The sequence below is a fragment of the Trematomus bernacchii genome, unplaced genomic scaffold (genome assembly GCF_902827165.1).
Source record: "Trematomus bernacchii unplaced genomic scaffold, fTreBer1.1, whole genome shotgun sequence".
Lineage (NCBI taxonomy): Eukaryota > Metazoa > Chordata > Actinopteri > Perciformes > Nototheniidae > Trematomus > Trematomus bernacchii.
Window position 1 is genome coordinate 811,733 of NW_022987597.1, and position 25,156 is coordinate 836,888.

The following is a 25,156-nucleotide window of genomic DNA, read 5'->3' on the forward strand; positions in this document are numbered from 1 at the left end:
TCGGTTGATCCATAGGTTAATAATGTATCTGTCGCTTTGAAAAAATTATTTATAATCCATAATTCCATTTTTATGTAAATATCGGAGCAAAAAAATTAGCTGCTAATGGTAGCCACCAGAGTGCATGCAGCTTCCGGTTTTGGCCACGCGTCACTCTCACTCCTTATTTGTTAATGTGTTAGTGTGTATAGAACTTTCCCTCGATTCCATTGGCTCTAGCGGTTATAAAGAGATTTCATTCATCAAAATTGAGCAAGGGGGGCCAGAGATAGGTCAAATCCACCCAAATGACCCCAGAAGTGGGTTTATTTTGCTAAATCTCTCTAAAAAGGTCAAATTTCACTTGTTTTGCATCAATCTTGATACAGGGTACTTATTATATGTTGTACTTTGGATTCCTAAAGCTTTTAGTCTACTAACCCATCATCCAAGGGTAGCTTTCACTAAAAGTAAGGTTTTTCTTTTGGACGGACACTATAATTTACAGTTTTTTACTATGTAAAATCTGAATTTACTTACAATTAAAAAAATCAATATTGATTCTGACTCTTCTACATCCAACTCACAGGTTTATCAGTGCTTTAAGAAAAAAGATTATTAATTTACTCCTTTTAGAAGTGAAGTTATGGTCATTTGTTCTGGGAATGTCATTTTCGAGCCTGAGACCTGGAAAACAGGCTCGGGGCTTAACAGGTTAAAAACAAAATGTCAAGCAGCCTTGCACGATATCTACCTATCAAAGAGGGAAATTATGGATTTCTACCTATCTATCACACACATAGATACACACACATACATGTCTACATGTCTAACCGGGGACTATGATTCTTCTTTGACCATATGAGGACTTCTGTTTCTGGTCATTTTGTTTAAATAAATACTTTAGAAATTGTACTTTAAGTGTCTTTTACCATGATATTCATTTAAATATTCCTAGTTTTCTAAAATAAAATGTCGAAGCACTCTGGATGAATGTCTACCTATCAAAAGGACTTAATTTTACTGCAGTGGGACTGTTTAAAGTAATTTTTCCACTGAATGAGTGCTCTCCTACCGCAAATACCTTGTTCCTAAAAACATGTATATCTTATGTTTAACTTTAGCTATGTTTAAACACTTTTCTGCGATGCAAATACACACACACTTAACATATTTACTTCAATGGCTTCATCTTAGTAGTATTGGCTCAACACGTCTGCAGGAAACACTCTGATAGACCTGCCAACACTTTTCTGATTATTGTATTCATATTTTTAGACTCTGTATTTGTATTGTTAGCATCAGTATTAGCGTGTATTTCTACCTGCAGAGTCTCAGTAGTTATCTCTGGCGCCTGTTTTCTCTTTCTCTGAGATTAATGTTTGTTATGTGCAGTTTATATTCAGGGATTAAATCGTTCATATCCATGATACAGGATTACCAGATTCATTTAGAAAATGGTGGTTTCTGATCATGACTCAGCACAATCCCTTTAGAGCTGTGTTTAACCTGCACACACGGTATAATATACGGATATAGAGGTTGGTACTGGTCACAGTTTCATTATATTACAGGCAGTGTTTTTGCACCTCTTGCCATCTGGTGCTAATCCTCTGTGAGCTGTTGCACACAGATTATAATCCTGCATACATCTTCATCTGAATTATCATCTGAAAGTTAAAAGTTTGGACCGCTGCTAGTCCCGGAGCGTTGCTACGACATAATCACATCAAAACGTCCACAATGATCGGGACTGTTGTGCTATAACTTTTCTAAGAGATTCACCCAGCTGCTTTCATGCAAATCTAAAAAAACGGAATACATAGGAATTAATCGGAAATCGCCGTGAGCTCAAATTCACCTAACTTCGCCATACTTTAACGTAGAACATAGATTACAGCTTTAAACAGCTCTGCAGACTCTGAGCTTTATTAAACTAAAAGGGTTTTTTGATAGATGGAACGGTTTTCCTAAAATTCCAATGTAAGTTTTGTTGAATTTTCATAGCGTTTCAGATGTTATAATGGATGTGTATGTGACGGAATGTTCAGAGTGATGACATTATCAGTTAGAGTGTAGAGGGGCTTTAAAATCTCCTGAAAAAAGGTCTTAAACCTGCTCTAAATCTTATAAAATGCACTCTTTTCACATAACTTTGGATGATTTCAGCCGCAGAATTAGTCAGCGTGTTCTCGATGCCCTTCATTATATCAAATTGATGTACAAATCTGGCCTCAAAAGTGCCCTTGAGTGACAACAACTCCAGCTATCTCGCCCATAGTGTGTTAGTTTTTCTGAATAAGACTCACCACGTAACCCTGTTGCAACAAGACAGCCACTGCTATCAATGCCGACACTACGCTGGTTATATTAACATTATTCAACATTGAGGGGGATTTTCTAGTCGCTTGTAATTCCTCCTGTCGTCAGTAATCGTGTTATCCTTGCTGTGATGATGCTCGCTGCAGATACAGATGAAATACATGCACTGAGAGTCAGAAATCAATATGTGTGTGTGTCGGCGCTGCACACTGAATATCAGCTTTGAAAAGATGCACTTTGTTATACGGTAGATTAAAAACAGCACCTCAATAATCATCTGTTTTTCACAAGGAATCCTTGACGTTTTTATTGACTTTTTAATCAAGAAATCGTGCTAAATAATCATTTGTTGTGTTTTCTTTAATCAGCAGTTGTATTTTTCAACATTTTAATCTTTAATTTATACTTTTATTTTTTCCAGTATTCTTTTGTATTAGTTTTCATAATTTCTTTAATTTGAATATAAAACACTTTTTTGGTGAATTATCAATGTTTTCTCTGAACTGCTGACACGGTTTTATTTCCATTTAAATTGTCGCGTAAAATAAAAATAATCAGGGATGCTCAAACTATGAGAGTGAAAATATGAATTTGTAACATGCCTGTGAACATGACCAGATAAACCCTGACAGATCACACACACACACTCTCTCACACACACACACACACACACACACACACACACACACACACACACACACAGACACACACACACACACACACACACATTTGAATACTTTATTTGGTTCCACAAATTATATTACATAAGACAGGGAATCAAATATATCGGGGCTAAGCAGCACAGAACACTTAGGGGAACACATAGCACCTCCTTCTCCACACGGCTAAGCTGCAGCTGAAACAGAGCAATATTTGGCAATTTGTTTGGCTTTTCTCTTTGACATTCCAGCAATTCTCAGACCAATCATGGTGTATTTATATACATGGCCAAGACTTCTGAATATGAGTATGCTATATCTACACTTGTACCCAAAGCTGGTTATGACATGGAGCAGTGGTTGGTATTTGATATACTTGTCCTGGAAAGCCTGGTCCATGTACAGGTCAAAGGCACAGCCTACTTCTAATATTAGCACCTCCCTGTGGTTGGTGTCAACAAAAACAACATCAGGTGTATTTGGGATGTTAGCAAAGACATCATTGGTCAAACCAAACCATTCTGGTAACACTCTAGTGTGCTTGTACATTGCTGCACTAGATGGTAAGATGTTTTGTCCCGCATCAGACACAATGTCCACAATACGGTCATGACGGGCTATGTACAGGCGTTTGTATGCATTACATCCATTTGTTATGTGTGCAATGGATTCTCGGTGTTGTTGTGAATCCTGGTGGTTTAAACAGAATGGAGTGTGAATGTGAGGGTACCAGGTGGACAGATTGTACTTAGTGGGTAATACCTGCAGTCTTGCTTTGATGGTAAATGTCAGAACATCCTCACCAACAGCGGCGTTCTTAAACACTGAGTGTGAGACTGAGTGGTCAGCAAACCCCAAACAGGCTAGCTTTCCCTGTAATCTGAGTCCACACCAGTGCTGCTTGATCTCAGACTGCTTCATGCTGAGCAGAACCCTCCTTGCAGAGTCTCGGTGCAGTTCCACAGTCTCTTCCTGAGGTGTTGTGATGTCGGCCTTCACAACCACACTGGGGTCTGTGATCAGTTCATCAGAGACGGGGACTTCAGTCTGTGTGTTGAGTCTTGTCCATTTCAGCTGGACTCCAGTCCGATTGCAGAGGTCATTGAGATCTGGCCAGTCAGACCAGACCCCGAAGCCCTTGGCCTGAGAGTCCAGTTTCCCAGAGTCCTTCCTCCTGAAGCCGAGGAAGTTGTTCTGGTCTGCGCTGGCCAGGGGGATCTTCCTTCTTTGTAGATCCAGCAGGAGAGAGGCCCTGGCCATTTCTCTTACGGTGACATCATCATTGTTAAGCATGTGGATCAGGTGGGCTAGCCTGGTGGCTATGTAGGTCCACTCGACATTGGGGACACCCAGCCCCCCCTCTCCACATGGGAGAAAGATCATGCCCCGTGTGGAGTGTGTGTTGAGGCCCACCCACTTTCTGACCAACTGGACAGTTTTGTTTGTCATTTCTCTCAGTGCCTTGAGAGGGATGTGTACATTGGCAAAGAGATGTTGAATTTTAGCCAAAGCCACCTCTCTCACAGCCTGGAACTTCATGAGGACGGGGAGGGGGGACAGGTCAATCAGGTGGAGACGATGGAGAAACTCTGTAGTGAGCTCCTCGACCTGCTCCCCCCACTCGCCAGCGATGTTAAACCTGTGGCCAAGGTATGGGTAGGTCTCATTACGGCAATAGACCTTAATAGGTTGGCCCATTACAAGAAAGGAGGGGGGCTTGTCGTTCTTGGCCTTATATCAGCGGTTGCCTCCACTGCGGCGCTCATGGAGTACGGCACACTTAGCTTGCTTCACCTCCAGCCCTGACCATTGGAGGAACTCATCAGTGCGTGCTAGCATGCCAATGATGACATCCTCCTGTCGTGACGACACCTGCACGTCGTCAGCGTATCCTTGAACAGGATTTGGGGACCTGACATGCAGAGGAGCGCACTGGTAAATCCACTTCATCCACACACACACACACACACACACACACACACACACACACACACACACACACACACACACACACACACACACAGACACATCCTTCTCACTTCAGGAGACGGAGGTCAGAGGAAGCGACACGACACATAGCAGACGAAGACAAAGTGAGAAAATTAAAACTCATCTGTCTCCTCCAACATGTTCAGATCGGCCTCTGTGTTCAGGAGGAGGAGGAGGAGAAGGAGGGTGATGAAGAGTGACGAAGAGGAAGCTCTTTTCTCTACATGTTCCTCAGGTTTCTCACTGAAAGCATAGTCAATGAGTTGTATTGGCCCCTGCCGGCCACCAGAGGTTGATTTGAATGTGATATCAGGTTAGATCTGTGGGTTGGAGTGAAAACATGAAAACTCTGTCAGAAAGAAGTCACTGCTTTATTAACCTGCACGACATCTTATTATAATAAGAGCAAACAGAAATTAATCTGATTACAAACGTTGATGTTCCTTCAGCCGCCTCCATAATGTCGCTGCACACACACACACGCACGCGCACACACACACACACACACACACACACACACACACACACACACACACACACACACACACACCATCTGACAGGATCATTAACGCACCTGTCAAAGAGACATGAAAATACACAAATGCATATACACATATACATACATACATACATACAGACGTGGGTAAATGTGTACAGAAAGGCTTGCAACACGCGCACAAATGATCAGGAGACGGCATCAAAAAGCTTTTTCCTGTTGTGACTCTCAGACATTATTTTCTTGCAGAGTAGAAACACATTATCTGTGAAAATACTCGAAACCTCATTTGTTTTAAATTGCAGTTTTCTTAACAGAGCTTTTGTTTGCAGAGACATCATGGGTCAGTGTTTCTGCAGAGAGCCCCTCTGTACTCTGAGATACAAACAGCTTTAGTCTCAACTGTGTTGCTGTTAATAAAGATGCATGGTCCGTCCTTACAGAGACTAAATGAACTGTGTGAGATGAATTGTGTTTGTGTGACTCTGCAGATATTTTTAATATAGTGCCGCCCCGTTGTACCCTGAGTACTACTTGAGTAAAGGAACTTTGAACCTCTCTGGTTAAAGGGTCTGTTTGCAGTGTTCCTTCTTGTCGTGCTGCTGAACCTCAGCGATACGGCCTCCGGCTGCTCGATGGATGCAGCTTTTTATCCCCGACGATCCCAAGTTATCGTCCCCAGGGAGAGTCTGGATGATGGTGGGAGGCGATAACATCCAGCAGCAGTTTTTTAGGTTTTTCTCCGGGCTGCTGGAACCACAGAGTGATGGAGGATTGGCCTTTGTGGATAATCTGTTTGAAGATGTCCTTACTGCGCTGAAATTGATCGGCTCCGGGTCACAGAAGCATTTGAAATCCCTCCAAGTGCCTTTAAATCTCTTTAAACAGAGAGCGGCTATCTGCCAGAGCATCAGCAGCAAAACACCGGAACCGTTTTCTGACCATCGCCGGGCCGGTTCTGGTGATTTATTGAAGAGTCTTTGTGCACTTCAGCTCTTATTTATTGCTTTCTCGTAGTGTGGCAGTGTTTATATGCAGCTATTAGAAGGGTTTATCATCCGAAAGTACAAATCAGAAGAGGTGCAGAGACACGTTATCTGTTTATCTATTTGGAAAGAAGACCGGACGTTGCGTTAAATCGGGCAATATTTTCTGACCTAGTATCGATTGGCAATACATGTTTAGAACATCTAATAGATGTATAATTGGTATCTATAGAAGTTCTCAAATAAGGTATTTCGAAATGTGTGCTAAAGTGAACATCCCACATGATATCATTTTCAAAGTTATTAGACGAAAGCTCATGTGGACAGTTTGTAGTAACTCTCACTGCCAGAAGACAAAGGTTGATTTAAAAAAAATAAGTCAGAATTGCCAGATAAAAACCTAAGGTTTGAGAAAAAAGTCAAAATGTTTATTTTTTGTGAAAAAAGTCAAAATGTTTATTTTTTGTGAAAAAAGTCAAAATGTTTATTTTTTGGGAAAAAAGTCAAAATGTTTATTTTTTGGGAAAAAAGTCAAAATGTTTATTTTTTGGGAAAAAAGTCAAAATGTTGTCATAATTTAGAGAAAGAAACGTAGAATTTTGAGAAAAAAGTCATAATTTTGAGATTTTGTGAAAAAGTCATAATTTTGAGAACAAATTCATAATTTTGGTTAAAAAAATTTAGATTTTGAGAAAAGTTCAGAATTTTGTGAAAAAAAGTCAAATGGCGCATTTCCACTACACGGTCGGCCTCGGCCACGCTCGGTACGGCTCGGTACGGCTTGGCCTTAACAGGGCCGACTCACTTCATGCTGCGCTTCCATTACAGTTTAGGAACTGGGGTAGTAACTATAGTAACGCAGTGTAGGCGGAGCCGTGACGTCATCTTCAATGAGAACTCCAGAAAAACAACACAGCCGTTAGCTGTTAGCACTCAGAGCTCACAGCTCCTCATATATGTTCAGAAACTAGACAAAAGTTAAACAAGTACAAACCACAGACTGTCTGTGTCATGGTGAATACAGTCGCTGCTTTATTTATGTCTGTATAGGCCGTTGTTGTGAGTGTGGACGGTCGGGGCATATACTGCGTTAGCTTAGCTAATCTCCATTTAGAAAACACGCATTTTAAAAGGTGTTTCGCCTGCCGTCTGTCTGCAGACTTGACAAAGCATTAATTCATGGTTTTTACTAACCGGTATCAGTATGTTGTTACTTCATCATTTTGAAACGTGTATTACAATTAAATCACGGTCAAATATGTCCATCTTGTTGTAGTTGTAGCCTCCTTGCCAGCGATCCTCTCTCTAGTTTAGCATACTCAGCCCGACTCAGCCCTGTTTGTTGGCCCCGATAGAACCACAATTTTGTCGGGCCAGAAAAGAGGTGAAAAAGTGGCCCCGGGCCGGGCCGGGCCGTAACTAGGCCTAGTGGAAGCGCAACCAAAAACGGGTACGGCACGACACGGCACGCTTAAAGCGAGCTCCGCGCTGTAGTGGAACTGCGCCAAAAATGTACAGAAAAAGTCAGAATTCTGATCAAATTCAATTTTTTGAGATTTGGGATTTTTTTTACGATTTTGAGAAACAAACAGAATTTTTGAAAAAAGTCAAAATATTCAGTTAAAAAAAGAATTCCACATTTTGTGATTGTGATGCTGCGTTCACACCGGACGCGATGCGATTTTTGGGGGCGGCGCGATTACATGTAAAGTCAATGCAGAGATGCGGACGGACGCAAATTCGCTCCGACGGCGTGCATGAAGCGGTGGACGCGGCGCAAATCACGCGATTGAGGCGATTGAAGGGGGCCGCGTCAAACACGAGAGTTACATTTTTTCATCTCGAGCGTCAAATTCACGTGAAGCGTTCTCGCGAAAGCCAATCAGCGTTGGGATTCCCTCTGACGTCCCTCTGACGTCCTGCTGTTGATCAGTTGTAAAGATAGAAGAGATGATCGTTGTGGCTGTGAGTGGGTTCCCGGAGATTTACGATACAATGTTGTATATCTATCGGGACCGCAACAAAAAGGTGCTGGATTGGAGGACAATAAGAACCCAGACACGACGGCGTTTGTTGCTACGTTTGTAGGACTTCCACAGAAGGTACAAAGCAGCAATAGTTGTTATATCCTCCATAGTCAACGACAGAAATAACCAAAACGATCTTGCATGGAAGTGTAAACAACCTCAACTGTCCGTCAACGGCGCGGCGCGTCAACGGTATGTCTGTTTTGAATGACGCGATAAAACAAACTGCAAGCCGCGGTGAAACTTGAGCGATTGGAGCGATGCGAATATTCGCATCGCGTCCGGTGTGAACGCAGCATGAGAATTAAGTCAGAATGTTAAGAAAAAAAGTAAGAATTTTAAGATTTTCAGAAAAATTCAGACATTTTGGAAAAAAGTCAACAAAATCAAAAGGAATTTTCAGAAAAAGTCAAAATGTTGGTAAAAAAGTGAGAACATATGGGCCGGTTGGGCTGCAGTCTAAAGCTCATGTTTAGAATAACTCTCACTGCCAGAAGAAAGGGGTCCACAGTGCTGACATTTGGAAAACAAGTTAACCAGTTAACCTGTCAGTGTGCTGGTTAGCCAGTTGGCTATCAACTGTTAGCTTTCCACTAATTAGTGGCTCTCATAAATGAAATGATTATTATTATGTAACCCCCTCTGGTCAGACAGTGTGGACCTGTGTTCAGAAGTGAGAGTCATTATAAAAACATGTTGACGTATTTCTTCAAGCAGACCGGCAGCTCTCATTGAAAACACAGAGTAGATGGACCTTGATTTGGTTCAACGATGAGCAGCGATTCTCCAGCTTCAGAGGGATCTGCTGTACTGAGGGGGAATCCCAGATAACTAAGACCTCAGAGCTATGATCCATGTGGGATTCATCTGTATTGATGTGGCTCTAATAGAGTATTCATTACTCATTAGCAGCAGCCAAGCTGTCAGATCAATGAGACATTTAGCTTCAGGAAGAGACCAGAAGCTCTTGTTTAATGGCAGGAGAAACCTGAGGAACCAGAAGCTCACAGCTCATTTATCAGCATTAATTAAAGCTGCTTCCACCGTGAGGTTTTACAGTGTGAGAGGAATCCACGCTCCATATTAGAGTCAAATAAAACCTGCTTCCCTTCACTGAGGGTTCAAGATACAGAGAATGCAATTTTAATGCGAGACATTACGGACTACAACATGTGTTATCATACATCTATATTCAGATTCAACAACATGTATTACTTCAGATTATTGGAAATAAAAAAATCTAAATCCACATTTATTTTCGTCTGCAGATTTCTCCTAAACTCACCAACAGTTGGCAACACAAAAGCCTCGTTAGCATATTTTATAACCTGTCAGAAAACTTGTAATATAAAATAAACATGTTAATCCTAATGAAGTGTGGAAGTTTTTTTTTTTATGCTTACTTTCCTTTTAATATTAATAATACGTTCATGTATAATTATATTTTCTTCCTAAGAAATAACACGTTTCAAGATATTTAACTTTACCTCGTAAAGTTAAATATAGAAAAATAGTAGAATAGGAGACCTTTAATAATCTTGTCAATCTCTGATGTAACCGTCCCTCGTGTTGTCTCTGCAGATGGAGGACATGCAGTGGCCTCGGGGGGAGCAGGACGTCCCCAGCTCCGTCTGCAGCCTCCCCTGTAAGGCGGGCGAGAGGAAGAAGGTGGTGAAGGGCATGCCGTGCTGCTGGCACTGTGAGCCCTGCGACGGATACCAGTACCAGTACGACGAGTTCACCTGCAAGCTGTGCTCCTACAACATGAGGCCCAATGCCAACCGCACCGCCTGCCAGCCAATCCCCATCACCAAGATGGAGTGGAGCTCCCCCTGGGCCGTGATCCCCGTGTTACTCGCCATGATCGGCATCACCGCCACCATCCTCGTCATGGCCACGTTCGTCCGGTACAACGACACACCGATCGTCCGTGCGTCCGGCAGAGAGCTGAGCTACGTCCTGCTCATAGGGATCTTCCTGTGTTACATCATCACCTTCCTCATGATCGCCAAGCCGGACGTGGGCGTGTGTTCGTTCAGACGGATCTTCCTGGGGCTGGGTATGTGCATCAGTTACGCCGCCCTCCTCACCAAAACCAACCGTATATACCGGATCTTTGAGCAAGGCAAGAAGTCGGTGACGGCGCCCCGGCTGATCAGCCCCACCTCACAGCTGGCCATCACCTCCATCCTCATCTCTGTGCAGCTGATGGGGGTTTTCATCTGGTTCATAGTGGATCCGCCCAACACCATCATAGACTACGAGGAGCAGAAGACCTTCAACCCGTTTAAGGCTCGCGGCGTGTTGAAGTGTGACATCACGGATCTCCAGATCATCTGCTCGTTGGGTTACAGTATCCTATTGATGGTGACGTGTACTGTTTACGCTATAAAGACCCGCGGGGTCCCGGAGAACTTTAACGAGGCCAAGCCCATCGGGTTCACCATGTACACCACCTGCATCGTGTGGCTGGCCTTCATCCCCATCTTCTTCGGCACGGCGCAGTCTGCAGAAAAGGTAAGAACCACCGGATGAATAATACGAATAATAATACATTTTATTTATAAAGGCGCCTTTCAAGGCTCTCAAGGTCTCCGTACAAGGTACACAATGGTGTGAATGGGTGAAGGGTACATCAGGGTGGATGAGTGAGTGGAAGATGGATTAATGAGGGTAGGATGAAGATGGTAGATCTGATTCTTTAGGTCCTGACCCCCTTTATGATAAGGGTAGAATCAAGATGGTAGATCTGGTTCTTTAGGTCCTGACCCCCTTTATGATAAGGGTAGAATCAAGATGGTAGATCTGATTCTTTAGGTCCTGACCCCCCTTTATGATAAGGGTAGAATCAAGATGGTAGATCTGATTCTTTAGGTCCTGACCCCCCTTTATGATAAGGGTAGAATCAAGATGGTAGATCTGATTCTTTAGGTCCTGACCCCCTTTATGATAAGGGTAGAATCAAGATGGTAGATCTGATTCTTTAGGTCCTGACCCCCTTTATGATAAGGGTAGGATGAAGATGGTAGATCTGGTTCTTTAGGTCCTGACCCCCCTTTATGATAAGGGTAGGATGAAGATGGTAGATCTGGTTCTTTAGGTCCTGGCCCCCCTTTATGATGAGGGTAGGATGAAGATGGTATAGCTGGTTCTTTAGGTCCTGACCCCCCCCCCCCCCCCTTTATGATGAGGGTAGGATGAAGATGGTAGATCTGATTCTTTAGGTCCTGGCCCCCCTTTGTGATTAGGGTAGGATGAAGATGGTATAGCTGGTTCTTTAGGTCCTGACCCCCCCCCCCCCCCCCCCCCCCCCCCCCCCCCCCCCTTTATGATGATGGTAGGATGAAGATGGTAGATCTGGTTCTTTAGGTCCTGGCCCCCCTTTATGATAAGGGTAGGATGAAGATGGTAGATCTGGTTCTTTAGGTCCTGACCCCCCCTTTATGATGAGGGTAGGATGAAGATGGTAGATCTGGTTCTTTAGGTCCTGACCCCCCTTTATGATGAGAGTAGGAAGAAGACAGTCCATTGGTTTCCTGCTAAGAACCAGGGACCTCAGATTTTAAGGGTTGAAGCAGCAGTGTTGTAGTTTCCACTTTTCTCTCCTGTAGCTGAACTCAGAGGAAGTTGTTAGTTTGGTCTGAAGGTGAATCTGATCGTTTGTTTTTCAGTCCGTCTGTCTCTCTGCAGTGAGGGAGAATTACTTTGGTTTATCTCAGGCTGTTGCTTCACCTCTTGAACAGGTGTGTCTCTTTCCAAAGTTCACAACAACCCGTACTACACCTCTAAAAGTTAATGATTTACTGGTGTTATGTCATTTTATGGATAAAGCAAAGAGCATTCTAACCTTCATGGAGCTCTTAACCTGTTGAGCCCTGAGCCTGTTTTTCAGGTCTCAGGCTCGAAAATGACATTCCCAGAACAAATGACCATATCTTCACTTCTAAAAGGGTTAAATTAATAATCTTTTCTCTCAAAGTAATGATAAACCTGTGAGTTGGATGTAGAAAAGTCAGAACAATATAGATGTTTTTTATTTTAAAGAAAATTCAGATTGAACATAGTAAAAAACTGTAAATTATAGTGTCCGTCCAAAGATTATTTTTTACTTATAGTGAAAATTACCCTTGGATGATGGTAAGGTAGACTAAAAGCTTTAGGAATCCAAAGTACAACATATAATAAGTACCCTGTATCAAGATTGATGCAAAACAAGTGACATTTGACCTTTTTAGAGAGATTTAGCAAAAAAAACTCCACCTCTGAGGTGATTTGGGTGGAAATGGGGGTTTTACCGTTTCTCTGGAACCCATTGGTCGATTTTGTTGATTGACATCTCTTTCTGACCGTTAGAGCCAATAGAATCGAAGGGGAATCTCCCCTCTCACACACATGGTAAAAAAAAGGTGGGGGCTTCGCGCATGCAGTTTTGCATCAGAGCGAACCTATACTCTAGCTCTGACATCTGGAAACGGAAAAGCAGTTTTAATGCTTATGGATTATCAGAAATCATTTCAAAGTGACACAGACACATTGGATTAACCTATGGATTAACTTCAGCAGCGTTTTTATCGTTTTAATGCCATTGAAGACCACTTTTGACCAGACTACGACACAGGTAAGCCATGTTAGCGTTTTTAGCTACCTAGCGCCACATGTTTTGATGTCTGTTTTTGTTTATAAAGTCGCGAGTTCGTATCATTGAGTGATAATGTATGTACCCATCGATTCTGTGTCACCTCACGATGTGAAACGATGTCATGGATGTAGAGAAGAGATAAATAATAAGGTTTTGTGAGTGAATTTCGGTGCAGTAAGGTGTTAGCATTTTTCGCTCGTTGCTAATTCAGAGGCTCAGTGTTAGCATTGTGGGTTTTATTTTGAAAAATAAATAAAAATGATCAGTTAGATGAGTTTCTTCCCGTTACATGGATATAAAACATTCATAGTTTATTAAATGAACATGCCCTCAGACACTGTTTCCTGCAAGATGTTGCGGGAGTGCCCCGGTACCGGGGTCTCTCGGGCTTAACAGGTTAAAATATAATTTGCTGCTTGTTGGCAACCAAAGAGCCTGCTGGTAAAACAGGTCATCCGACTGCTAAAGCAGCAGATAGGTATCATGTGACTGCTGCTTCTGTGCTTGCAAATGCAAAAAACCTGACTGTGAGAGAAGCTTTATGATTGAAGAGGGGGGTGCAGGGCGCAGTCATCGGATACTGGGCATTTACTATCAGCCCTTTAGTAACTACTCTGAGAGTTGTGTTGGTACTCTTAGCAGGAAGTTAAGCTTAAGGTTTCCCCCATCTTGTTCCCTGTTACAGATTCTGTTTGGGATCCCTAGAGGCTAAAGTTGTTCTAAGTGGAGTGTGGATCTTTAACCTGTTACGCACCGCCCCCCGGAACCGGGCGGATAAACGCGTCATTTGCAGGAAACAACGTCTAAGGAATCTTAATATTTAATAAACTATGAATGTTTTATATCCATGTAACGGGAAAAAACTCAGCTAACTGATCTTTTTAATTTTTTTTCTCCAAAAAAACCCCACAATGCTAACACTCAGCCTCTGAATTAGCCACGAGCGAAAAAATGTAACCTATCACTGTACCTAAACTCACTCCTAACTCCCTTATTACTTATCCTAGATGCACAGCCAACCCATCGATTAGCATCTCCTGGAGACACAGAATCTAGGGGTGCCCACCTCAACACTCAGTGATAAACATTTGCGACGCTATAAACGAAAGCGTACATCATAACATGTGGAGCTAGGTAGCTAGAAACGCTAACATGGCTTACCTTGGTCAAAACTGGTCTTCAATGGCATTAAAACGATAAAAAACGATGCTGCAGTTAATCCATAGGTTCATCCTATGTGTCTGTGTCCTCTTTGAAATTATTTCTGATAATCAATAAGAAATAAAACTGCTATTTCGTTTCCAAATGTCAGAGCGAGAGATCGGTCCACTCTGCTGCAAAATTACATGCGCGAAGCCTCCACCTCTTCTCTTCACAACGTGTGTGTGTGGGGGCCTCCCCCTTCGATTCTATTGGCTCTAACGGTCAGAAAGAGGTGTCAACCATCCAAATCGACCAAATCACCTCAGAGGTGGAGTGGTTTTGGCTAAACCTCTCTAAAAAGGTCAAATGTCACTTGTTTTGCATCAATCTTGATACAGGGTACTTATTATATGTTGTACTTTGGATTCCTGAAGCTTTTAGTCTACTAGCCCATCATCCAAGGGTAGTTTTCACTATAAGTAAAAAATAATTTTTGGACGGACACTATCATTTACAGTTTTTTACTATGTAAAATCTGAATTTTCTTTAAAATAAAAAACATCTATATTGATTCTGACACTTCTACATCCAACTCACAGGTTTACCATTACTTTGAGAAAAAAGATTATTAATTTAACCCTTTTAGAAAGGAAGATATGGTCATTTGTTCTGGGAATGTCATTTTCGAGCCTGAGACCTGAAAAACAGGCTCAGTGCTTAACAGGTTAAAGGTTTGTACTCACTTTCTGTGAGTGAGTCCAATTGCAAGTGATTCAATGGTTACTACAAATGAGTGTACATCAGTCTGGTTCTCTACATTAAGTGGTGTCCAAGGAGTTTTTGCTGTCCTTTGTTTTCTTTTCAGGAATAATTACATTCATTCAATCTCCTAATGCAACCTCTCCTCAAAAAAACAAGCTATAAATTAATACGCTAACAACTGGACTGAAGTCAGGAACAAATGTTATTTGAGGACAATAGCGGACCCTCGCAGACACAGGGATCCTCTAGGGAGGTCCATCTCGAAGTCGGAACCCAAGCTTCCTGCAAAGAAAATGTGTCTCTCTATCCCTGATTTATATATATTTGACTACAAGATTAACCCAGATACAACATAAACTACGTCAGTCGGAGGTTGCTAACAAGTGTCTAAATGAGATGACTAAATGTCATCACGCCCAACATTAGCCTCCTTTAGCTTAGCGGTGGTGACGTGAAGTCATGTGACCGTGCTGTAGTTCCTTTATAGCCCAACATTAGCCACCTTTAGCTTAGAGGTGGTGACGTGAAGTCATGTGACCGTGCTGTAGTTCCTTTATAGCCCAACATTAGCCACCTTTAGCTTAGTGGTGGTGATGTGAAGTCATGTGACCGTGCTGTAGTTCCTTTATAGCCCAACATTAGCCACCTTTAGCTTAGCGGTGGTGATGTGAAGTCATGTGACCGTGCTGTAGTTCCTTTATAGCCCAACATTAGCCTCCTTTAGCTTAGCGGTGGTGATGTGAAGTCATGTGACCGTGCTGTAGTTCCTTTATAGCCCAACATTAGCCTCCTTTAGTTTAGCGGTGGTGATGTGAAGTCATGTGACCGAGCTGTAGTTCCTTTATAGCCCAACATTAGCCGCCTTTAGCTTAGCGGTGGTGACGTGAAGTCATGTGACCGAGCTGTAGTTCCTTTATAGCCCAACATTAGCCACCTTTAGCTTAGTGGTGGTAACGTGAAGTCATGTGACCGTGCTGTAGTTCCTTTATAGCCCAACATTAGCCACCTTTAGCTTAGCGGTGGTGATGTGAAGTCATGTGACCGTGCTGTAGTTCCTTTATAGCCCAACATTAGCCTCCTTTAGCTTAGCGGTGGTGATGTGAAGTCATGTGACCGTGCTGTAGTTCCTTTATAGCCCAACATTAGCCTCCTTTAGCTTAGCGGTGGTGATGTGAAGTCATGTGACCGAGCTGTAGTTCCTTTATAGCCCAACATTAGCCGCCTTTAGCTTAGCGGTGGTGATGTGAAGTCATGTGACCGTGCTGTAGTTCCTTTATAGCCCAACATTAGCCGCCTTTAGCTTAGCGGTGGTGATGTGAAGTCATGTGACCGAGCTGTAGTTCCTTTATAGCCCAACGTTAGCCATCTTTAGCTTAGCGGTGGTGACGTGAAGTCATGTGACCGAGCTGTAGTTCCTTTATAGCCCAACATTAGCCGCCTTTAGCTTAGCGGTGGTGACGTGAAGTCATGTGACCGAGCTGTAGTTCCTTTATAGCCCAACATTAGCCGCCTTTAGCTTAGCGGTGGTGATGTGAAGTCATGTGACCGTGCTGTAGTTCCTTTATAGCCCAACATTAGCCACCTTTAGCTTAGTGGTGGTAACGTGAAGTCATGTGACCGTGCTGTAGTTCCTTTATAGCCCAACATTAGCCACCTTTAGCTTAGCGGTGGTGACGTGAAGTCATGTGACCGTGCTGTAGTTCCTTTATAGCCCAACATTAGCCTCCTTTAGCTTAGCGGTGGTGATGTGAAGTCATGTGACCGTGCTGTAGTTCCTTTATAGCCCAACATTAGCCTCCTTTAGCTTAGCGGTGGTGATGTGAAGTTATGTGACCGAGCTGTAGTTCCTTTATAGCCCAACATTAGCCGCTTTTAGCTTAGCGGTGGTGATGTGAAGTCATGTGACCGTGCTGTAGTTCCTTTATAGCCCAACATTAGCCTCCTTTAGCTTAGCGGTGGTGATGTGAAGTTATGTGACCGAGCTGTAGTTCCTTTATAGCCCAACATTAGCCGCTTTTAGCTTAGCGGTGGTGACGTGAAGTCATGTGACCGTGCTGTAGTTCCTTTATAACCCAACATTAGCCGCCTTTAGCTTAGCGGTGGTGATGTGAAGTCATGTGACCGAGCTGTAGTTCCTTTATAGCCCAACATTAGCCGCCTTTAGCTTAGCGGTGGTGATGTGAAGTCATGTGACTGTGCTGTAGTTCCTTTATAGCCCAACATTAGCCTCCTTTAGCTTAGCGGTGGTAACGTGAAGTCATCAGACCGTGCTGTAGTTCCTTTATAGCCCAACATTAGCCACCTTTAGCTTAGCGGTGGTGATGTGAAGTCATGTGACCGTGTTGTAGTTCCTTTATAGCCCAACATTAGCCTCCTTTAGCTTAGCGGTGGTGATGTGAAGTCATGTGACCGAGCTGTAGTTCCTTTATAGCCCAACATTAGCCACCTTTAGCTTAGCGGTGGTGACGTGAAGTCATGTGACCGAGCTGTAGTTCCTTTATAGCCCAACATTAGCCGCCTTTAGCTTAGCGGTGGTGACGTGAAGTCATGTGACCGTGCTGTAGTTCCTTTATAGCCCAACATTAGCCACCTTTAGCTTAGCGGTGGTGACGTGAAGTCATGTGACCGTGCTGTAGTTCCTTTATAGCCCAACATTAGCTTTTTATTTCAGAAATCATAAAGTGGTGATAATATGTGGAGATTATTCTGCTGAACTAAACGTGTAAAAATCATAAACGTTTGTTTGAGGATCTTTCTGCAATAATCCAAAATCACATGGAGGAATCCCATTGGATCAGGGACTGAAATACATCATCCTGCAGCACCTTATATTATTCTCAATATGGTATAAGCTTGCATCTTTGAGAAAAAATGCATGTAGCATTTGTGTGTGTGTGTGTGTGTGTGTGTGTGTGTGTGTGTGTGTGTGTGTGTGTGTGTGTGTGTGTGTGTGTGTGTGTGTGTGTGTGTGTGTGTGTGTGTGTGTGTGTGTGTGTGTGTGTGTGTGCAAGCAGCTGATAGGGGCAGCGGAATTGTGGCCCTTGTTGCTCATCATTACCAAACCTGGTCCAAGGCGAGCAGAATACAAATGAGGGGGAGAGGCAGAACACACACACACACACGCACACACACACACACACACACACACACACACACGCACACACACACACACACATGCACAGACAAACCGAATTGAATAACTTAAACATTGCAAACGGAGGCAGAAAGCGAGGCAGTGAGAACACTGGGAACAGAACACAATGCAAACAGAAGGAAGGAGTCCCAGTGCAACACTTACATACTCACATGTCCTCATGAACAGACAGGAAGTAAACACTAACAGATGGAAAGTATTTAGTTATATATTTATCAGAATACATAAACACACATTTGTTTTATCTTCCATACGTTGCTTCTTCCCTGTTGCTTCACTAGTTTCCTGAGCCTCAAGGCAAGTTTATTTATATATATTAATGTGACTGTTGAAGCCTCAAAGAAACGTCTGCACCTTATTTTTCAACACCTTTTTAAGTCTGCGTTGAACGCCATAAGGCAGGTTTTGTGCAGTGCCATAAAGCAGAGGGATTAGCTCCTGCGTGCTTTACCCTTTGTGGCGCTGATAACAGCTGTTTGCTGAAAGGGGATTTGCTGTATCTCCATGTAACACAGGTACAGTGTGTGTTTCCCCCGCAGGGTTATGAGAGTTCAGGTGAGACGGCAGGAACAGGTGAGGTGTGTGAGGAAGGGAATCAGGATGATTTATTCTGAAGAAATACGTTTCTACAAGAAGTCCTTTTACTTTGAGTAACTTTAGCGAATGAAAACAGGAGAGAGAAACGTATGAGTGATGTGTAGTTTTGCAGATAGCTTAGCATCGTCTTCAGAAACACCCAGGAGGCAACGGGTCGATTTAGGGATGTTCATCTGAAGCGCTTATTTAGTCAAACTGAAATACAAACACTGAAATATACAAAGTGGTGGACTGTTATTGTTATAACATAAATACAGGAACATGACATATCCAAAATGTGCATTCAGCTGACTAACGATTAGCATTAATGCTAACTTAATATTGAAATCCCCATTGACATGCAGTGGCGGCGCCAGAGATTTTCTTTTGGGGGTGCTGTGGGGTAGCTTGACGTTTCACAGAGGGTGCTCAAACATTTAGGGTTTCCCCTTAATCTACCGGGCGCTACAGAGGAATGTTCTACTGCAACACTCCCCACGCACACACACAGTGTACTTGTTACAATGAAGGCTCGATAATCAGCTCACGGCATATACGTGTAAGCAGGGGTAAAGTGCTATTTTTATAAGTGGGGGGTGGATCTAATATCCTCTAGGAGGGTCTGGGGGCAAGCTCCCCTGGGAAGATTTTTTTTAATATTGAAGTTAAAAGCATCAATCTGGTGCACTTTGAGAGCAACATGAGAGATCTATGGATACCTCTCTCAACACCCATATGAAACACAACTGTAAACAGATTGACTTTTTATTTATGGATATTTTACAAATCACCTTTCAAACTGTATTCTTGTTTTACTGTCATATAGTATTTCATAACTGTTTTTCATTTATTCTCTTATTGTTTTATAACTATAATGATCATATAAACGTGTGCCTCGGAAATACTTGTTTACGTAAATGGTGACCAAACCGTTTGAGACCCACTGAGATAACTGAGACTAAAGTGAGCTATCTAAACACTGAGAGAGTCCTTTAGCTCACCTGAGTCCCTCAGTCTGAGAGGAGAGGACTCTCCCTTCACCTTGTTGTAGAAACAGCTCCTTATATCCGTTAGTGCAGCTAGCTAACCAGATGCTAACAACACGGTCCCTGGCACGGTGTGCTCTCTCTCTCTCTCGCTCGCTTAATGCGCGCCTGCCACACACACACACACAGAGCCGAGCTTGAATGAAACACAGAGACCCAGAAGTACTTGTTCTGTACTGTGGCATATTATTTTCGAATCAATCATTTTTCTAATTATGAATTTCACACGTAAAAATCAAAAAAGACACACATTTCTTGGGGGTGCTTGGGGGATGCTATGGCTATCCTAGGGGAGCCTCAGCACCCCCTAGCGCCCCCCTGGCGCCGCCTATGTTGACATGCTATCCCACTTAGCATCGCCATTGTTTTAAAGTGTTCTCACATATAGAACAACTGTTATCAACAAGTGCGGCAGGTCAGTATTTAAACTGAGGACAGCTGAATACCTGCAGACACATGTCTCTGGGTTCAGCTGGACACACAGCTCTTGTGCTCCATAGACTTTTCTAGAAGATAGAAAACTACGGCAAGCCTAAATGGACAAACTGTGCTACACAGGCAACACGTTTACACATAACTAAAACACGCTTTAGTTATGTGATGTACGTATTTATTTTGCCCCGAAACAGAGTCTTTCAGTCAGCCTAACATAGTAACAAGTAATTCAACTTCAAATCAAAAGATCTTTTCGTAATTCAAATCAAAGTATTTCTAGCCGGGGATACTTTACCTTTTCGTACTCCCAGTACCACTTGATGGTAATGCTTCAACTTTTCGTACTTTAAGAACATTCCCATGCTTATACTTTTAGTCCTTTTACTGGTAGTTATTTTTTAGGCTAATCCTTTTACTTTTTGTACTTCGAATACTTTTTCAGTGGTGATACTTTTACTTTTTGTACTACCGTTCGATGGTGTTACGACCTGGCTCAAAAGGCCACAGCAAAGAGGAGACACACCATGTCAACGTTTATCAAAGGATGTTTATTTAGAACAAACTATTCAAATCAAGTGGAATTTGTTATACTCAGCAGAGCCGGGTGCGTGCAGGGGAAACAGAGAGGGAACAGAGAGGGAACAGAGAGGGAACAGAGAGGGAACAGAGAGGGGAACAGAGAGGGAACAGAGAGGGGAACAGAGAGGGGAACAGAGAGGGAACAGAGAGGGAACAGAGAGGGAACAGAGAGGGGGAACAGAGAGGGGAAGCAGGGGGAACAGGAGGGGAACAGAGAGGGAACAGAGAGGGGAACAGAGAGGGAACAGAGAGGGAACAGAGAGGGGAACAGAGAGGGAACAGAGAGGGAACAGAGAGGGGGAACAGAGAGGGGAACAGAGGAGGGACAGAGAGGAACAGAGAGGGGAACAGAGAGGGGAACAGAGAGGGAACAGAGAGGGAACAGAGAGGGAACAGAGAGGGGAACAGAGAGGGGAACAGAGAGGGAACAGAGAGGGAACAGAGAGGGGAACAGAGAGGAACAGAGAGGGAACAGAGAGGGAACAGAGAGGGAACAGAGAGGGGAACAGAGAGGGAACAGAGAGGGAACAGAGAGGGAACAGAGAGGGAACAGAGAGGGAACAGAGAGGGAACAGAGAGGGAACAGAGAGGGAACAGAGAGGGAACAGAGAGGAACAGAGAGGAACAGAGAGGGAACAGAGAGGGAACAGAGAGGGAACAGAGAGGGAACAGAGAGGGAACAGAGAGGGAGCAGAGAGGGAGCAGAGAGGGAGCAGAGAGGAGCAGAGAGGGAGCAGAGAGGGAACAGAGAGGAGCAGAGAGGAACAGAGAGGGAACAGAGAGGGGAACAGAGAGGGAACAGAGAGGGAACAGAGAGGAACAGAGAGGGAACAGAGAGGGAACAGAGAGGGAACAGAGAGGGAACAGAGAGGGAACAGAGAGGGAACAGAGAGGGAACAGAGAGGGAACAGAGAGGGAACAGAGAGGGAACAGAGAGGGAACAGAGAGGGAACAGAGAGGGAACAGAGAGGGAACAGGAGAGGGAACAGAGAGGGAACAGAGAGGGAACAGAGAGGGAACAGAGAGGAACAGAGAGGGAACAGAGAGGGAACAGAGAGGAACAGAGAGGAGCAGAGAGGGAACAGAGAGGGAACAGAGAGGGAACAGAGAGGACAGAGAGGGAACAGAGAGGAGCAGAGAGGGAACAGAGAGGGAACAGAGAGGGAACAGAGAGGGAACAGAGAGGGACAGAGAGGGGAACAGAGAGGAACAGAGAGGGGAACAGAGAGGGAACAGAGAGGGAACAGAGAGGGAACAGAGAGGAACAGAGAGGAACAGAGAGGGAACAGAGAGGGAACAGAGAGGGAACAGAGAGGGAACAGAGAGGGAACAGAGAGGAGCAGAGAGGAGCAGAGAGGGAACAGAGAGGGAACAGAGAGGGGAACAGAGAGGGAACAGAGAGGGAACAGAGAGGGAACAGAGAGGAACAGAGAGGGAACAGAGAGGGACAGAGAGGGAACAGAGAGGGAACAGAGAGGGAACAGAGAGGGAACAGAGAGGGAACAGAGGAGGGAACAGAGAGGGAACAGAGAGGGGAACAGAGAGGGAACAGGAGGGAACAGAGAGGGAACAGAGAGGGAACAGAGAGGGAACAGAGAGGGAACAGAGAGGGAGCAGAGAGGGAACAGAGAGGGAACAGAGAGGGAACAGAGAGGGAACAGAGAGGGAACAGAGAGGAGCAGAGAGGCTTTAAATAGCTGCAGGACACCAGACCCAGGTGTCCTGAGTTACTGCAATCACTGCAATCCATACAGCACAGACAGGACAGACAGGACAGCCATACCCTGTTGTAGCAAACACTGTGGATGGTGGCTGAAAGCCCCCCCCCTCCGCTACGCGCCGTTTGTTAGATGAGGCTGGTTATATTTAATAAAGAAGGAATTCAAAACACCGGAATAAAGGTTATAACAATAATCTGATTTTACTGGTAAGAAACAAAACACGTATACAAGTTTTACAGAGTACTCTGGACTTTCAATTTCTACTGCGGTGCGATACAGGTATCGGGACCAGCCAGTCAGCAAACAGGAAGCATTTTACATGCAAAAACAACAGTATTCATATCCATATTTTGGGGCGGAGATGTGTTGACTTCTTCCTTCCCATTTTACTCCGAAGCGAATCAGAGAGTCCGTGGGGAGGAGCTGTGTGAGCTGCTCACTCCCCCAGGTGTTTTTACTGGTTGGATTCACTTCTGGTCGGGTCCAATACAGCGAATCAGAGTTCTGGGAAAAAGTATGTTTTCTTCTGAGATTCTGAAGTTCACAAGGACAGAGTCAATCTTATCTCTGCACCTGTATTCACTCCTTTACTTTCCCAAGGAATATTTCACACAAACTATTCTTTCCCAGACAACCAAACATTGTGCACAGATATATTGATGCCCAGAAAGGACCTTAAAAAGAATATGTGTGTGTGCTGGTGGGAGGAGGTGTATGTGTGTGTAACAGGATCTCTGGGTCAGTGAGTTGTAAGTGAGATGGGATTACTTAAAACAGTTCAAACAATACATGTTCACTAAAATACAATTCAAAATAATACATGTTTACTTCAATACAGTTTAGAACCATATCTGTTTACTTTAACCCTCTCTATGATGAACCCACAGGGGCATCACAATGGTAATACTTTCACTCTTGGTCATTTAAGTATTTTTTTACGTAATACTATTCTTGATTTTAGTATTATTTGAATACTTTTACTTTTCACAGTGTATCAACATTGATTTATGACTTACAAAAACTAAAAGTTTAACCATGAAAATGATCTTAAAGAAACCCAAATGTAAGATTCACCATCTAACAAGTTGGAAAAGTAAACGTTTTACAAACAAAGCAAAAACAATATTTTTAGCTTTTGATACTTTTCGTACTTTTAGAAGCTATAACGTTTAGTTTTTGTACTTTAAGTATTATAATCTAATAATAATAATGAAAGATATAGCATGAGGGCGCTAATAAAATACTGCATTAGAGCGAAGCTGGAAATAATAGTGTCTTCATGTGTTAAAGCTGCTGAGTCTTATAACAACACACCCTGCTTCATATGAAGTCTCTGTGAGAACACTCCTCCTGCTCTTTGACCCACTGTTTGAATACATGATTATTACTGAGTGTATTTAGCTCAGGGGAAATCCATGAAGCTCAGCAGATATGATAAGTAGTAATAATGATGATATCAAACTGCAGCTTTAATATCCTAATGGAGTCTTTAGAGAACTGCCTGCAGTGTTCAGAGCAACACAATCCTCATTATCGCTCACTTCATCAGAGGAGTACACAAGTACAATTTAGAGGTACTAGTACTTTACTTGAGTATTTCCATATTCTGCTACTATGTTCTTCTACCCCACTACAGTTCAGAGGTAAATTATGTAATCTAACCAAGTGTTAAATCAGACTTTAGTTCCACCTGGAGTAAATCCACAAGCTACCCTGCAGTATACAAAGTCATTCAAACTAGCTGCACCTTTACCAGCTTTGAGAACACTTTCATGATCAATCATTATAAAACATATCATAGATATTATTCTGAAATGGACCAATCTGCACAACGACTACTTTTACTGTCGCTACTTTCACTATATTTTGATGAGAATACTTTTCTACTTTCACTTGAGGAACATTTTGAATGCAGGACTTTTACTGTAACAGAGTATTCCTACACTCTGGTACTTCTACTTTTACTCAAGAACAAGATCTGAGTACTTCTACTTTTACTCAAGTACAAGATCTGAGTACTTCTACTTTTACTCAAGTACAAGATCTGAGTACTTCTACTTTTACTCAAGTACAAGATCTGAGTACTTCTACTTTTACTCAAGTACAAGAACTGAGTACTTCTACTTTTACTAAGTACAAGACCTGAGTACTTCTACTTTTACTCAAGTACAAGAACTGAGTACTTCTACTTTTACTCAAGTACAAGATCTGAGTACTTCTACTTTTACTCAAGTACAAGAACTGAGTACTTCTACTTTTACTCAAGTACAAGACCTGAGTACTTCTACTTTTACTCAAGTACAAGACTGAGTACTTCTACTTTTACTCAAGTACAAGACCTGAGTACTTCTACTTTTACTCAAGTACAAGAACTGAGTACTTCTACTTTTACTCAAGTACAAGACCTGAGTACTTCTACTTTTACTCAAGTACAAGAACTGAGTACTTCTACTTTTACTCAAGTACAAGATCTGAGTACTTCTACTTTTACTCAAGTACAAGAACTGAGTACTTCTACTTTTACTCAAGTACAAGATCTGAGTACTTCTACTTTTACTCAAGTACAAGAACTGAGTACTTCTACTTTTACTCAAGTACAAGACCTGAGTACTTCTACTTTTACTCAAGTACAAGACCTGAGTA

At 43.0% G+C, this 25,156-nt stretch overlaps 1 protein-coding gene across 2 annotated transcripts in view; it reads left to right on the forward strand.

Annotated features, from left to right (window-relative positions):
* LOC117482498 (metabotropic glutamate receptor 7-like) overlaps nt 1-25,156 on the forward strand; it is a 232,136-nt gene that overhangs the window by 195,550 nt on the left and 11,430 nt on the right. For both annotated transcript variants that reach the window (XM_034130586.1, XM_034130585.1), the window contains exon 8: nt 10,040-10,975. In XM_034130586.1, coding sequence (XP_033986477.1) covers nt 10,040-10,975 — 936 coding nt within the window. The remainder of the gene's footprint in view (nt 1-10,039; nt 10,976-25,156) is intronic.